The 17,236-nt window shown below is 45.2% G+C and overlaps 1 protein-coding gene across 2 annotated transcripts in view; it reads right to left on the bottom strand.

Annotated features, from left to right (window-relative positions):
* The window catches only part of arhgap39 (Rho GTPase activating protein 39), a 181,222-nt gene that overhangs the window by 41,213 nt on the left and 122,773 nt on the right, over nucleotides 1-17,236 (bottom strand). For both annotated transcript variants that reach the window (XM_084355739.1, XM_084355740.1), the window contains exon 3: nucleotides 477-1,770. In XM_084355739.1, coding sequence (XP_084211865.1) covers nucleotides 477-1,770 — 1,294 coding nt within the window. The remainder of the gene's footprint in view (nucleotides 1-476; nucleotides 1,771-17,236) is intronic.

Below are 17,236 nucleotides of genomic sequence, written 5' to 3' on the forward strand. Positions count from 1 at the left end.
TAACGGGGCCATATCAGACACTGATGGTCTGTGTGTGTGCTTCAGTGTAAGTGATGGCTGTAGATCCAGATAGGAACCAGCACATGTGACCTCACCACCACTGTGCTGTCACTGACAGCATGCAGGTTTGGAGCCAGGTGTGAAGTCATCTGATGTTGTGTCACAGTATCGTCTGTGTTCATCAATAATCATCTTAGTTTGAAAGATCTTACATACCACATCTGCAGTTTGCAAATTAATGTTCTATTTGAATGTCACACTTCCTGACCTGAGACAACTGAACAGCTAATTAACTAGATAGCTGAAATCCAACAATGATAAGTGCAGTTTATCAAAACTCTACCTGTTATAATAACATTGTACTTGAAGTGAGCGCTGAAATCTGGTAACATGGTGACATCATGAGCAGTCAGACACACAAACAAGCTGTAAACTGATAGAAATGTAATAAAGTGAGTTCCAGCATGCACCAGTACCTGTGAAGGATGGAGGTAAGGCTCCGGGGAGGCCAGGTTGGTCTGGACTGAGAGGCTCTTCTCCAGCAGAGCTTGGGGAAAGCCTAGTCGATCAAAGGTGCTGCGTTTCCAGTGGTGTCCATCACTCTGGGCCAGTGCCTCATCCTCACTGAACGCCCTCTGCACTGGTCCTGGTAACGGCAGAGGCACTGCCCCGTCGCTCTCATAGCCATCTTTGGAGCCGCCGCCCTGGGCCACTCCCCCTCCCTGCCCCGAGTCCCAACTGCTCCTCTGTTTCATCACCTGCTGGGCCTCCCACGCCAGCCTGGCTTGGGCCAACATTGCCTCAGACGCTGTGCCTGCCAGCTCCCCCTCCAGCCCCGCGCAGCGTGCCAGCTCCTGGGGAAGAGACGGCTTGCGACTCTTGCGTTTGCGGTTACCTCCAGGAGAGAAAGGCCCAGGACCGCCTGTAGAGGAGGATGAAAGGGAATGGGTCTGGCTGGATGTCCAGGATATGGAGTCCTCATAAAGCAACCTCTGGCCTCCCTCTCCACCCTCCCCACTGTAGTCCAGCAGCAGGCGGGGGTCCCTGATCAGGGACTGGCTATGCTGCAGAGTATAGGACCCCCCATATGAGCCACCATAGCCCCCTGTAGTGCCATAACGCAGCAGACGGTCAGCCGTCTTGAAGCGAGGGCTGGAAGACGACTGCTCCACGTACACCAGCTGCTTGACGTACTCCTTCCCTACAGGACTGTACTCCAGACTCTGGGTCTTTTCCGGACACTTCTGCCTGGTCAGAACCAGCTGGCCATAGGGAGACTGGCCCTGCTTGGGGGAGTGATAGATGGGGGCCGAAGACTTGCGAGCGGGTGACTTGCCAGTGCCGTAGAAGGAGGAGGAGTCAGAGAGGTGCATGTCAGTGGGAGGCTCCTCGTAGATGGGAGGGGGCTGGTACTCCGACGGCGGCTCCTCATACAGAGGGGGCTCATAGGCGTAGCGGGGCGAGGGAGGCTGTGAGTCGGCTGAGGAGCGGCGGTGGGTGCCCGTGCCGCCCAACTCAGCCCGCTTCAGGAAGGGAGACTGACGGCGGTCGGTGTACAGAACAGGGGAGCTGTCAGGTTCTGATGGCGGGTTTCCTCCAGAGGAACGGCGGGTTCGTGAGGTGGTGCCCCCTCCAGACGGAGGACCAGGGGTCTGGGGGTCGCAGGGGGAGTAACCATTACCCTGGTGGGCCAAGAAGCTGGGCTCTCTGTCCGTCACCTTGATCAGCATCCGCTCCTTTGTACCTGTGTTCCACCTGAATGGAGACGTCCTGAGACGAGGAGAGAACAGAGGAAATTATGTGTCAGGGGGCATAGTGAGCTGTCAGTCACATTCACTCTCCAGGTCCTTACATGGTAATACTGTTTTTATTAAAGTCCAATGCGTTCTTCATATTCCAGTCTCCAGAAGCCCCAAGCTCTCAAACTGATCTGAAAATACATTTTTTACACCCTTTTTAAGCTGAAATCTTCACTGTAGCTGTTTAGCTAAAGAGAATGCTGCAGCACTGTTCCAATTCAAGGCACGTGGAGCAGTTATACACAACACAACAGGACAGTCAGCTAGTTAAAATAATATATATATATATATATATATATATATATAACTTAATAAAAAATAAGAAAAAAAAAAAATAGAGAAATATAAAAGGTATAAATAGAATAAAGAGATATAGGCAGTATTTACACAAGGTCGGGACCCACAGATCAGGTCTTTCACTGTGGATTTCAAATTGGGCTCCCAATTCCACAGTCTTCACACCTAGGTGCAAATTCAGCTTTGAGCTACTATTGGTCAGGGTGACAGACCCCCCTCTGACCAGATAGTCAAAACTCCAGCTCTTCTCTCTTCTCCACTTCTCTTCTCCACCTCTCTCCCCACGGGGCTGCCTGCCCTCACGTTCTCTTCTCCTGGATTCTTCTGGGCCTAACAGCTGCTGAGAGCTGCAAACTACATTCCCAGCAGGCCCAAAGAACTTCTCCTCACTGCAGCGACACAAGGTCCTGCTAGTATTACAGATCAGTTAGCACCAGCAGCTGTGATGCAAAGCTTGCCAGCTAACTCTAGCTGCTATCCTTGCAAAGGAAAGGAGCGACCAGTTTCCTCCATCTGCTGTCTTTCGTCAGATCTTGCACAGCAAGAACAGCCCTGTTCAACATTGGAATCCCAATCTTCTCCTGCTTGGCTCATCAGCCAAGGAACCACCAGCACTTTTTCTTCAAAGACTGGTAACGTTGAACATGATGGGGATACCACCATTGATTCTTTGTTCTGCCAGACACACACACACACACACACACACACACACACACACCTGTATATAGTACATGTTAGTTAGTGTGTTTTCATCTTTGTGTTAAATAAAAGACCTTTGAACCTTCATGCTGTCCATTTAATATTGTACAAGAGTGAATGTTCCCAACCTCTACTCTGTCAAGGACTCCAAAATCCTTCAACCATTACTAGCTGTTATGGTAATATATAATATAGTATATATATATATATATATATATATATATATATGTGTGTGTGTGTGTGTATGTATATATATATATATATCATATATATGTTATATATATGATATATATATATATATCGATGTGCTCTGCAAAAAATCATCCTGGAGCATAAATGTCTGCCACGTTGGATTTGTGCTAATTAGCATAAACTGAAAAACAGTAAAGTGACATCTCCTTTTTTAAATATGACTCTTAAAACACCAAGTTTGGTATACAGCATCATGGGACAGAGTTAGACATTTCTATTACAAATGAGCAGGATCAGTCTAAAAACATGGCTGCTATCGGTCAAAATATCCTCGAAAAGGGCAGGGCATAGAATAAAAATAACTCGATAAACATCAGTCCAATTATCATAAAACTCTGTAGTTGTCTTCAGGCTGAGGTTGGGAATAGGTCTACCAAAGCATTTTGAGCACCATCCATGGGGGGCACCACAAATACCAAAAATGTATACCTCATAAACAGAATTTCACAAATTTCACCCAAACCCTCTCAGCTGATTGAGCTTCATGAGTGAAAATAGCTAGAACCAGCCTCATAGCCCAGCGCAGCTATATTCTCCTGTATTATTATTCAATTTTTCCATTTGCATTTACCCTCTATTTACTACCACAAACTTAGTCCTTCCTGTATTTTCTTTTTACATTTCTGCCTCCCTATGCAAATCCGCCTTCAAGGTCAGGTATTCTGTGGCAATGTACACTGATTCACTGACTTACAGTTTATGTATGAATTTGAGTATGTTAGTCTAGCATGCCACAAATGGGTTTCATGCAATATACATTCTTGTATATTTCACGTATGTATATGATGTTGTTATGACCATCATTATCTGTTTCCATGAAGCTAAAGCACATCCGTTGGAATATAGAATTAAAGCATCAAAAATGTGATCAAACTGTGGTCGAATAAATACACTCACATCATGAACTGATGCAATGTCATTGCTCTCTTTTTGTCGTTTCATAGTATGCAGCTCGTCACACAATGTGAAAGGTTTACACATGGTCCAGACCACACAGTAAACACTATGTGTGTATGCGTGAGAGATGGTAGACACACACATAACCAGAGCCAATAAAGAGTGTGTGAGAGCAGATCTCCCAGCCATCTGGACTGACAGCCAGCAGCTGTGCCACCAGGCCTGTCACCCCCCCCACACACACACACACATATGCACAATCAAAGATTTAAAAAAAGACAGACTGACGTACAGACAGACAGACAGTAGTTTGCAGTGTAATTAGCAGAAAGACGCTGAACTGATTGATGGTTTTAAGTCTTCCTGAATGGAACAGTTCTAGTGACGGACGTGTTTGAGGATGCTCGGCCTCACACTGCTATTGGCTTTAGTGAAGGCTGACCTCCTGCTGCTTGCATGGCACAATCAATTCAACAATCACATTTTTTGTGACTGCTTTACCACCAAAGCCACCAGTGTTTTCAAAAATGTAATGTTTTTAATGTGAAGGAGCAACAACAGGAAATGTTCAGCTTGCATTCACAGATAACACTCCAGCCACAGTTAGCACTCTACACATCTACATCTGTCTGTGTGTACATCTGTCTGTTTGTCTGTTTGTATGTACTGTATGTCTGTCTGTCTGTTTGTATGTACTGTATGTCTGTGTGTACATCTGTCTGTCTGTATGTCTGTGTGTACATCTGTCTGACTGTACATCTGTCTGTCTGTATGTCTGTTTATACATCTGTCTGTCTGTGTGTACATATGTCTGTACGTCTGTCTGTCTGTACATCTGTCTGTCTGTATGTCTGTTTGTACATCTGTTATCTGCTAGCTAACGTTAGCCTCAAGGGCTACAATGTTTACTGTTGCTGGATCTGTGAGACCCCTCACGGTACCACATCACCTGAGTCCAACAGGCACTGCACTAGTATTGATTATCTCTGAGACCTGCTGCTATTGGAAGAGCGGTGTGTCTGTATGCACAACAGTTATAGTTGCTGGCAATGAAATTCTTACATCTCAGGCTGCCTCCAGAAGCAAAGTCAGGGTTCCTGGAACTTTACCTACTTCCAAGGTGACTGGAGAAGGAAAAATTATAAAGAGGTCATAGAACAACTTTATTATTATTATTATTATTATTATTATTATTATTATTTGAGCAACATGTTTTGGCTTTTGGTCTTCACCAGGGTTATCAGGACACACATTAGACATTACACTACAAACAACATTTATATAGGGGAGGAATGAAAACAAACCAAAATAAATCTATTGAATTTAATTTAATTAGTTCTGTGGTTATGTGGCTTCAGGCCAACCAGTGTTAAAGACTGACAGAGAGGTGAGGGGAGTGTCTAATAAAGGACATGGGTGATGCCATTCCTGCTCCATAAACTGGAGAAGAGCAGCCACGAGGTGATACTTAAGTTCGTACAGAAAATAACTTTTGTGTTACATGCAGAAAAAGTAAGAAAAACAAGAAAAGGCATCTTTAAAAAAACGATCAATCAAAATACATCATAAAACACTACAAAACCACATGTAATGAGAATTAATTAAGAACCACTACAAGAACTCATCACTGAAAAATCCTCATTCATGGCCCTTGGAAGAGACTTTTTAAATAGAAAATCCAAAATGCTTCTCCCTTTTTCCTGACATTACTGCCACCTCTTTGACTGGACTTGAGCATTTCTCTTTCTATAGAAAATAAAGATTATGAAGCCGGAATCCATAGGAGGTCTTGGTCTTCCTAATCTGCAATATTACTTTTGGGCAGCCCAGTTAAGGAACATGGTATCATGGATATTGGGGAGACAGGAGTCCCTGTGGGTTCAGATGGAAGCAGAGCTGTTTAAACCTCTGCCCCTGGTTTCTCTCTTATTTATAAATCACTTTGAAAAGATAAAAAAAATGGACAAATGTTTCTCTGTTCTTAATACTCTGTTAACATGGAAAGACTGTAGGAAAAAATATGGTATCACCTCTTGTACCTCTATTAACTCCCCTATTTGTCAAAATCCAGATCTGAACATTCAAACAACGATCAACATAGGGGAAAGGACAAATTCTGGTTTAATACAATTAAAAGACTTATTTAAACTGAACACGCAATTAAAATCATTTATTGACTTAAGATCGGAATACAACATTCCCAACGGACAGCTGTCACCTCCAGAAGTTCTCCGACGATACAGCCATCATTGCACGTGTGGCAGACGGGAACGATCTGGAGTACAGGAAGGTCATCACCAACTTTGTCGCCTGGTGTGAACTGAACCACCTGCACATCAACGCTGGTAAGACAAAGGAGGTGGTGATCAATTTCAGGAGGAAGGCTCCTCAAACTGCACCAGTGAACATCCAAGGTTTGGACATTAAGATCGTAGAGGAGTACAAATACCTGGGTGTTCACATAAACAATAAACTGGACTGGACACACAACACAGATGTCTTGTACAAGAAGGGCCAAAGTCATCTCCATCTATTGAGGAGACTGAGGTCCTTTGGTGTGTGCAGGTCACTGCTAAAAACTTTCTATGACTCTCTGGTAGCATCAGCGATCTTCTACGCTGTGGTCTGCTGGGGCTGTGGAAGTTCAGAGAGGGACAGGAAGAGACTCAATAAGCTGGTCAAGAGGGCTGGCTCAGTCTCGGACTGTCCTCTGGACTCCATTGAGGAGGTGGGTGAGACGAGGATGTTAGCCAAGCTGACATCGATTATGGACAACCCCTCTCACCCCCTACATGAGACTGTGGGGGCCCTAAGCAGCTCCTTCAGTAACAGACTGCTCCACCCACGGTGCAAAACAGGACGCTACTGCAGGTCGTTCATTCCATCTGCAGTCAGACTGTACAACACCACAAACTCCTAACGTAGCACCATAAGCACCTTAACACCACCATATCTTGCACTATTACCACTTATTTAGTTGCACAGTCCAGAGAAGAAAGGCTGGTCGAGCTGACAGGCTGACATTCGTGAGCAGAGAGTGTACCTGTTGTGTGTTCGTCGCGAGGGTCGGTGAGGAGTGTGTTGACGTTGTTTCCTCCATGTTGAGAGCAGGCCTGATACGGCAGCGGGTCAGCGTAAGTCGCCATAAAAATGTATTTAAAATCCTGCTTAGGACCGTTCTGTTGTCAGGCATTGTTAATTTTATGAAACCGTGTTATTTTGTATTAATGTACCTCGCAGAGGGGAGAGAAAGCCGAGTCTGAGCTGCGTCAGGTGTGAGGCAGGGTTTTCAAACTGCGTAGTAGAAGTGAGTAAATCCATTGTTTGATTGAAACATACTCTGAGTTGATAAAATTGCATTTTGTTTACAGATATTTGCATATGTCGTTGAGTTATTGTGATTCATGATGTATATTGTGAAAATATTGTAGTGAGTTGCTACAAATGTGTCTTTTGTTTATTTTCTGTTTACAGAAACTGATAGCCACTACTGTTGTCTGTATTACTAGCAAAAGTTCATGAAACCGAAACTACATAAGAAGGAAAAATAGGACTTTATTCTTGTTGTTTGTTTTTCTGTAACTATACCTTTCACCCTCAAAATTATCAGATTAATACTGTGCCTTTTTGTTATAAGTACAGTCGGGGGAATAAACAAACCCACAAAATATTTTATTGTGTCCGGTCGTCTCCTTTTGATCTGGCCACACTAATTGGTGTCAGAAGTGGGATTCCCTGTTTAATTTTGAGATCCTAGTCAGATAGAGAAGTTACATAGAGTATTCAGACAACAGCAGTGGTGAAGACTGGACCAGCGTGTGGTGTCCTGGAAGTGGCTGTGTCGGGCACGTGGCTGGTGTTCCAGGACGAGAGGGGTGTCTACATCGTCGTCGTGGACCGCTGGAGGAGCTGATCGTCTGGTGTCCCCGTCTCCGAGACCGTTGAACTGAAAGACACTGAACTTGATACTGACTGTGTTAATTTCCTGCAATAAAGACACTGTAAGAGACTAGAATGTCGGGAGAGGACGAGGGAGCAGCTGATCCTAGTGTGGGAGCCAGCGATGAAGAGAACAGTCCTGCTGTTTCCGTGTCCGGGGAAGAAGGTAACCCTTTGGTACAGCTGCAGTCACAGGTCCAAGAACTGAGTAAGAAACATGATGCAGTAATGTCCAGTATTGCTAACCTAGGTGATGTTCAGACAAGATCTGTTGTTTACATTCCAAGAGAAAAACACATTGTACCATTTAGTGGTGAACCAGGGAAAGATGTTCACACCGTAGATGAGTTTATAGAGGAGATAGAGAGGGCAATGAGAGCGAGGGGTCTACGCAATGAGGATCAAATAGATTTTATTCTCTCGCTGCTTAAGGGTTCAGCCTTAGAGGAAGTCAAACTGTGCATGAGGGGACAGGTGAAGCAACCCAGTGATCTGTTTTCCTGTTTGAGGGAAGCCTTTAGAGAGAAGCGCAGTATTCCACAACTGTTGCATGCTTTCTATGCCCGTAGACAGTTAGATGGAGAAGACTTATGAGATTATTCCCATGCACTGTCACAGCTGCTGAATTCGGCCCTCCAGCAGTCCTCTGATGTAGTAGCTGACGTGCAGCTAGCACTGAGAGACCAGTTCATTGAAGGTGTACGCGACTCTGCCCTTAGATGTGAACTCCGAAGGCTCATTAGGGAGAAACCTGAGTCTAGTTTGTTTGATGTCCGAGAGGAGGCGATCATGTGGGCTCTGGAGGACCGTCCCCGTAGTTCTAATGTGGCTAGAAGTAGAAATCTAGTTGGTGCCAGCCCCAATGAGGTTATAGACCAGACAAACCCGACCAGTGACTCACCGACTGACTTGAGAGTGACTCTGCAGGAAGTAGTTAAGATAATTGCTCAGCAGGGTAAAGCTATTGGTGAGCTAACCAATGCAGTCCGGGAGCTCACTACACAGAACCTCAGCTCAGGAGGTGGTAACAAGAGTAGTAGACCTAAAGTCCAGCCTAAATACACAAGTGATGGTCAGCCAATCTGTTTGCGGTGTGAAGGGGTGGGGCATATTGCTAGACATTGCACTACACCACGTAAACCAGGAAGCCAGCCTAATGTTACGCCTTCTCCGGCAGTACAGGGAAACGAGAGCCCTCCATTGCTATGAGCCGAGCAATGCGAGGCAAGTCAGAAGGCTCAACAACTACTCTAACCAAAGAACGTTTCTTGAAAAATGCTGTAGGCGAGTGTCCCGAGGTTGACATAAAGATCGATGGTGTTCCTCTTAGATGTTTATTGGACACAGGAAGTAATGTTAGCACCTTGACAGAGAGTTTCTTTAGAGATCACCTCCATGGAGAGGAGGAAGACATGCATTGCACTGCTAAGTGGCTAAAGTTAACAGCTGCAAACAAGTTACCGCTACCATACTTAGGCTATGTTGAGCTTGACATACAGGTGATGGGGCTTACCATCCCAGAGTGTGGTTTCCTCATAATCAAAGACAATGACACAAACGACCCAGACACGTCTCTACCAGGTATCATTGGAATGAACATTGCTAAACGGTGCAGACAGTTAATGCTCTCGGAGGTTGACACAACCCTACGGGGTGAGCTAGACTCTGCGTGGAGAGAGGCCTTGACCCGAGTGCAAGAAGCAGAGCTAATTGAGAGGATGTCCACAGCTCGTGTAGCAAGCAAACACAAGGTACATGTACCTGCTTCGTCCGTTGCTACTGTTTATGCAAGGGGCCGTAAAACACAGTCTGAGGCTGAGACCACCATGTTGCTTGAGCCAGGGAACACACCACTTCCTGGGGGTTTGATAGTTGTTCCTACAGTGATATCGTCCAACAATCACAATTTTCCAGTTCAAGTAGTCAACTTTTCACCAGAAGATGTCTGGCTTTCCCCACAGACTAGGCTTGGTATTCTTAGCCAGTGTCAGTGTGTTGAGGGTGACCCCTATGAGGTAAAGTTTCAACGTATCTCTGCTAATCATGAGGAAGTGGTAATTAACCGGAAAGATGATCAGGGATCTGACAGTGATGCACAGGCTCTACTTGACCGCTTACATTTGGGAGGTACACCTGAGCAGCAGGCAGAGCTAGGGACAGTTTTGATGAAGTACGCAGATGTGTTTGCAGCTAATGATGAGGATCTGGGATATACTGATCGAGTGAAGCACGAAATCCCACTGGTGGATGAAACACCAGTCTCCCAACCTTACCGTCGCATACCACCTAATCAGTACAAAGAGGTTAAAGAGCACATTTCTGAACTGTTGAGAAAGGGGGTGATTCAGGAGAGTTCAAGCTCCTATGCTTCACCAATCGTTCTGGTGCGCAAGCCTGATGGAAGTTTGAGGCTATGTGTAGATTACCGCAGGCTGAATTCAAAAACAAGGCGTGATGCATTTCCACTCCCGCGCATCGACGAGAGTCTGGATGCTCTGAGCGGTGCACAGTTCTTCTCCACCATTGACCTTGCAAGTGGATACCACCAGGTGGCAGTACATGAGAAGGATAGGGACAAGACAGCATTCACGACACCATTCGGCCTATACGAGTACTTAAGGATGCCCTTCGGGCTATGTAACGCCCCCGCAACATTTCAACGTTTAATGCAGGCTACGATGAGTGATTTAGCCTTCCAGATTGTGTTGATCTACTAAGATGACTTGCTTGTGTTTTCTCCAACATTCCAGGATCACCTGGTGAGACTGGAGACGGTCCTAAAGAGGTTGAGGGAGACAGGGTTGAAAGTTAAAGTGGAGAAGTGCCATTTTCTCCAACCTGAGGTTAGGTTCCTTGGCCACCAGGTCTCAGCCCAGGGTATAGGTACCGATCCAGAGAAGATAAGTGCAGTGAAACTGTGGCCCATCCCTAGCACTGTAAAAGAGCTTAGATCATTCGTGGGTTTTTGCAGTTACTACAGGAGGTTTATAGAGGGGTTTTACAGATTGCAGGGCCTCTCCATGATGTTGTAACTGCCTGTGTCAAAGAGAGTAGCCAGATCAGAGCCAATCAGTTGTTCAGGTCAGCCTGGACACCAGAGTGTTTACGAGCTTTTGAGCATTTGAAAGAAAAGCTAACCAGTGCACCCACACTTGGCTATGCAGATTTCACTCTTCCTTTTATACTAGAGACAGATGCTAGCAGCCTGGGTTTAGGGGCAGTTCTGCATCAGGAACAAGGGGGAAGGAAGACAGTCATAGCCTATGCCAGTAGGAGGCTCAGAGGGGCAGAAAAGAATGATCAAAATTACAGCAGCATGAAGCTTGAGCTCCTAGCCTTAAAATGGGCAGTCACTGAGAAATTCAGGAGTTATCTTTTGGGGTCAAAGTTCACTATCATCACAGATAATAACCCCCTGTGCCACCTCTCCACTGCTAGTTTGGGAGCCATTCAACAGCGGTGGGTTGCTCAGCTGGCTGTGTTCGATTTTGATGTAAAGTATCGCCCTGGCCGATGTAATACTGCTGCTGATGCTCTCTCCCGGCGACCAGCAAACGGCGAGCCAGAACCTGATAGTGAGGATGCAGAGTATGATGGATGTGTAGCCATATGTAACACTCTAAGGACAGGCACAGCCCTAGACCTAGATCTAGTGACAGCAGAGGTTGAGTGCTGTAAGCTCAGACAGTTAAGAGCAACTGAGGCCAGTGAGACAGTGGCTAGTGAAGTAGTTCAGGATAGCACTCCCACACTCCCTGGATATGCCAAAGCAGAGCTCCAGAGCCTTCAAGAGTCCGACCAAGCGCTCAGAGTTTTAAGAGGGTTCTGGGATAAACAGAGGAAACCGACTTACCAGGACAAGAGAGGTCTGACAAAACCAGTATGCTCTTTGTTGAAGCAGTGGTCAAGACTACAAGACAAAGATGGACTTTTGTACAGAGTGATTGAAGATGCTCATACTGGAACCTGTCATCAGCTACTGCTGCATCTCAAAAACAGAGATGTTTTTGGGTGGGTATGCATGGGGATGTTGAGCAGTGGGTGAAGAGATGTCAGAGGTGTGTGTTAACAAAAATACCACAGCCAAAGATTCAGGCACCCCAAACCCCATTCTTGGCCACTCGCCCACTTGAAGTAGTTGCTGTGGATTACACAACACTTGAACGTGCCACAGATGGTCGTGAAAATGTACTGGTGATGACAGATGTATTTACTAAGTTCAGTCAGGCCTTTGCAACACGAGACCAGAAGGCAGATACCACTGCTAAAGTCATCCTGAAAGAGTGGTTTCTGAAATACGGGGTACCAGAGCGCCTGCACTCTGATCAGGGCAGGAATTTTGAAAGCGCAGTGATTGCTGAGTTATGCAGATTGTATGGAGTGAAGAAAACCAGAACAACACCACACCATCCTCAAGGGAACCCCCAGTGTGAACGGTTCAACCGCACCCTGCATGAACTTTTGCGTACACTTCCCCCTGAGAAGAAGCGACGGTGGCCTGAACACCTGTCAGAGCTAGTGTATGCGTACAATGTCACACCACACTCGACCACGGGGTATTCACCTTATTATTTGCTGTTTGGAGTTCATCCTCACCTCCCTATTGATGCACTGTTGGGCCACGAGCAGGAGAATAGCGAGAAACCAGACTGGTTAGCTGTACACCAGGAGCGTCTTCAAGATGCACATGCCAGAGCAAGAGAATGTGCTGAACGAAAAGCTGAGGAAAGAACAGCTCAGCAGCAGGAGCGAGTGTATTGTCCGCCTGTTGAGGTGGGACAGTTGGTTTATCTCCGCCATCGGCCGCCAGGAAGGAACAAGATCCAGGATGCTTGGTCAGCCACTGGGTACAAGGTCATTGATATCCAGGGGACCACACACACAGTGGAGCCTTTAGAGGGCGGGCCAGTAAAAAGAGTGCATAGATCTAACCTGAGGCCATGTGTGGGTCCGGTGCCAGCGCCGAGGCGTCGTCGCTATTCAGCCACTCCTGTGGATGAACCTGCCCAAAGTCGGGAGTCGGAGATGGAGTTCATGGAGCCTGAGTTCGTTCTGGAGGAAAGAGTGAGGTATCCAGCAGCTGAGCGTGTTGCAACTCAGGAATTTGAGGATGTGGATCCAGTGATTGTTGAGACAGGAAGTCACCCATGTGGAGAAGCTGAGAGCCTGATGGAGAATGAGACTGAACTGGAACAGGAGATGAGTGATGTGCCTGATGAGGACTTGGAGACCGAAACACTGCCCTGTTCTCATCCAGTGTCAGAGACTCTCTCTACACCTGCAGAGAGGCCTGTGCCTGCTCCCCGGAGGAGAAAGGAGGGAACCTTCAGGGGTGACACACCCATTCCCCCTCCACGCAGGAGTCAGAGAAAGACTGCCGGGGAACACAGAAACCCTTTTAACTTACCTGTGTCTGCATGCAACGCAGTGTCCTTTAGCCCAGACTTACTGTCTCAGATGTTAGCAGGCATGGTTCTTTATTCATCACAACTTAAAGGGGCTAGGGATACATAAGTCATCGAGGACGTTGACTTGTAGCAGGGGAGAATGTAGCCAGGTGAACAGAGGTGATAATGTTCTCGGTACCTGTGGTGCATTTTATTGAGGTCATATCACTTTAAGAAGCAAGAGTTAGGAAAACACGCGAGAGTAAGGAAACACGCGAGAGTTAGGAAATCAGAGAAGACGTGAAACGCCCGAAAATTGCAGTAACGCAGTGTGAACAATGGCGATGGTGGGTGCATGTCACCGGTGTGAGTGAGTTTAGATAAATTAATCCCACGGAGAGATACTTCTTATTTAGTTGCACAGTCCAGAGAAGAAAGGCTGGTCGAGCTGACAGGCTGACATTCGTGAGCAGAGAGTGTACCTGTTGTGTGTTCGTCGCCGAGGGTCGATGAGGAGTGTGTTGACGTTGTTTCCTCCATGTTGAGAGCAGGCCTGATACGGCAGCGGGTCAGCGTAAGTCGCCATAAAAATGTATTTAAAATCCTGCTTAGGACCGTTCTGTTGTCAGGCATTGTTAATTTTATGAAACCGTGTTATTTTGTGTTAATGTACCTCGCAGAGGGGAGAGAAAGCCGAGTCTGAGCTGCGTCAGGTGTGAGGCAGGGTATTCAAACTGCGTAGTAGAAGTGAGTAAATCCATTGTTTGACTGAAACATACTCTGAGTTGATAAAATTGCATTTTGTTTACAGATATTTGCATATGTCGTTGAGTTATTGTGATTCATGATGTATATTGTGAAAATATTGTAGTGAGTGGCTACAAATGTGTCTTTTGTTTATTTTCTGTTTACAGAAACTGATAGCCACTACTGTTGTCTGTATTACTAGCAAAAGTTCATGAAACCGAAACTACATAAGAAGGAAAAATGGGACTTTATTCTTGTTGTTTGTTTTTCTGTAACTATACCTTTCACCCTCAAAATTATCAGATTAATACTGTGCCTTTTTGTTATAAGTACAGTCGGGGGAATAAACAAACCCACAAAATATTTTATTGTGTCCGGTCGTCTCCTTTTGATCTGGCCACATTTATAATACTCTTTCAAAAGGAGGTCATCTTTCCAGATACTAATGAAGATGTGGGAGAAGGAGCTAGGGATGGTCTTTGAAGAAAATACCTGGTTAAATATCTGCGAAAGAACACATTTCCCATTTACTAGCAACAAAAATTACCAACAAAAAATCTCAAAGATATTTTGGCAAAATGGCCTAGATGTTAAAGGATGGATGGAACATTTATGCATATGTTTTGGGAATGTGATCTTTTGCAAAGTTTCTGGAACTCAATTCATTCCTTCACACAATTGATTTAAAGGATAACTACCGTTTTTTACAACTTTGACCTTATTTCTAGCAAAATATATGATCATTTGCTCACCCAGATAACTTTGGTGTCATTTGAAGTTGTTCGGACGAAATTAGATCCAGTGTAGCGCAGATATATCCATATAATGCGAGTGACGGGGCAGCGACACACAGCCTCTATATAACGCATTATCTGCCACGAAACTAGTTCATTTCACTAATATTTTGTCATGATATGCTAGCGCTATTCCCCTCTGAGTCCGGGCTCGTCTGTTATCAACATCCGGGGTCAAACTAGCAGTAGCAGCTACAGGTACACAAGCCGGGCTGTCGCGGGTGCGCGCGCAGCTCAGAGACGACATCTTCCAGGTCAGAGGTAGTAGGTCAACCTACAGACCCCGGATGTTGACAATAGACGAGCCCGGACTCAGAGGGGAATAGCACTAGCGTATCGTAACAAAATATTGGTGAAATGAACTAGTTTCGTGGCAGATAATGCTCATAAAGGCTGCGCTTCGGTGCCCGGTTCACTCACATTATATGGATATATCGGCGCTACACTGGATCTAATTTCGTCCGAACAACTTCAAATGACACCAAAGTTATCTGGGTGAGTAAATGATCATATATTTTGCTAGAAATAAGGTCCAGGTTGTAAAAAACGGTAGTTATCCTTTAAGCCCCAGTTTGTATTTGTTAAATTATACATTGAATCTTCAGTTAGATAGGAAAAAATGCAGGATATTAATTATGATTACATACTTCTCTAAGAAATGTATACTCTTATTTTGGAAAGATGATTCCCCTTCATCCTTAAAGGTTTTCACGGATCAGATTTCAGCATTTTTACCATTAGAAAGATTAACCTTGGAAAAATATAATTGTGGTCATATTTTTCAAGAATTTTTGTTTCCATTACTTTCAAGTTTGGAGAAATGTTCTAAAGGGGACTAATGATTAGCTTAGTTTAACCCCGAATCTGTGTCTTATGTAGCTAGGTAGACCTTAACATAAAATGTACACTATGTGTATGTATGAGTATGTAAATATGTATGTATATACAGTACAGACCAAAAGTTTGGACACACCTTCTCATTCAATGAGTTTCCTTTCTTTTCATGACCATTGACATTGTAGATTCACACTGAAGGCATCTTACTTAACAAAAAAGTGTAAAACAACTGAAAATACGCCTTATATTCTAGTTTCTTCAAAGTAGCCACCTTTTGCTCTGATTACTGCTTTGCACACACTCTGCATTCTCTTGATGAGCTTCAAGAGGTAGTCACCTGAAATGGTTTTCACTTCACAGGTGTGCCCTGTCAGGTTTAATAAGTGGGATTTCTTGCCTTATAAATGGGTTTGGGACCATCAGTTGTGTTGTGCAGAAGTCAGGTGGATACACAGCTGATAGTCCTACTGAATAGACTGTTAGAATTTGTATTATGGCAAGAAAAAAGCAGCTAAGTAAAGAAAAACGAGTGGCCATCATTACTTTAAGAAATGAAGGTCAGTCAGTCCGAAAAATTGGGAAAACTTTGAAAGTGTCCCCAAGTGCAGTCGCAAAAACCATCAAGCGCTACAAAGAAACTGGCTCACATGAGGACCGCCCCAGGAAAGGAAGACCGAGAGTCACCTCTGCTGCGGAGGATAAGTTCATCCGAGTCACCAGCCTCAGAAATCGCAGGTTAACAGCAGCTCAGATTAGAGACCAGGTCAATGCCACACAGAGTTCTAGCAGCAGAAACATCTCTAGAACAACTGTTGAGAGGAGACTGTGTGAATCAGGCCTTCATGGTAGAATAGCTGCTAGGAAACCACTGCTAAGGACAGGCAACAAGCAGAAGAGACTTGTTTGGGCTAAAGAACACAAGGAATGGACATTAGACCAGTGGAAATCTGTGCTTTGGTCTGATGAGTCCAAATTTGAGATCTTTGGTTCCAACCACCGTGTCTTTGTGCGACGCAGAAAAGGTGAACGGATGGACTCTACATGCCTGGTTCCCACCGTGAAGCATGGAGGAGGAGGTGTGATGGTGTGGGGGTGCTTTGCTGGTGACACTGTTGGGGATTTATTCAAAATTGAAGGCATACTGAACCAGCATGGCTACCACAGCATCTTGCAGCTGCATGCTATTCCATCCGGTTTGCGTTTAGTTGGACCATCATTTATTTTTCAACAGGACAATGACCCCAAACACACCTCCAGGCTGTGTAAGGGCTATTTGACCAAGAAGGAGAGTGATGGGGTGCTGCGCCAGATGACCTGGCCTCCACAGTCACCGGACCTGAACCCAATCGAGATGGTTTGGGGTGAGCTGGACCGCAGAGTGAAGGCAAAAGGGCCAACAAGTGCTAAGCATCTCTGGGAACTCCTTCAAGACTGTTGGAAGACCATTTCAGGTGACTACCTCTTGAAGCTCATCAAGAGAATGCCAAGAGTGTGCGAAGCAGTAATCAAAGCAAAAGGTGGCTACTTTGAAGAACCTAGAATATAAGACATATTTTCAGTTGTTTCACACTTTTTTGTTAAGTATATA

The sequence above is a fragment of the Pagrus pagrus genome (genome assembly GCF_965226575.1).
Source record: "Pagrus pagrus genome assembly, chromosome: 6".
Lineage (NCBI taxonomy): Eukaryota > Metazoa > Chordata > Actinopteri > Spariformes > Sparidae > Pagrus > Pagrus pagrus.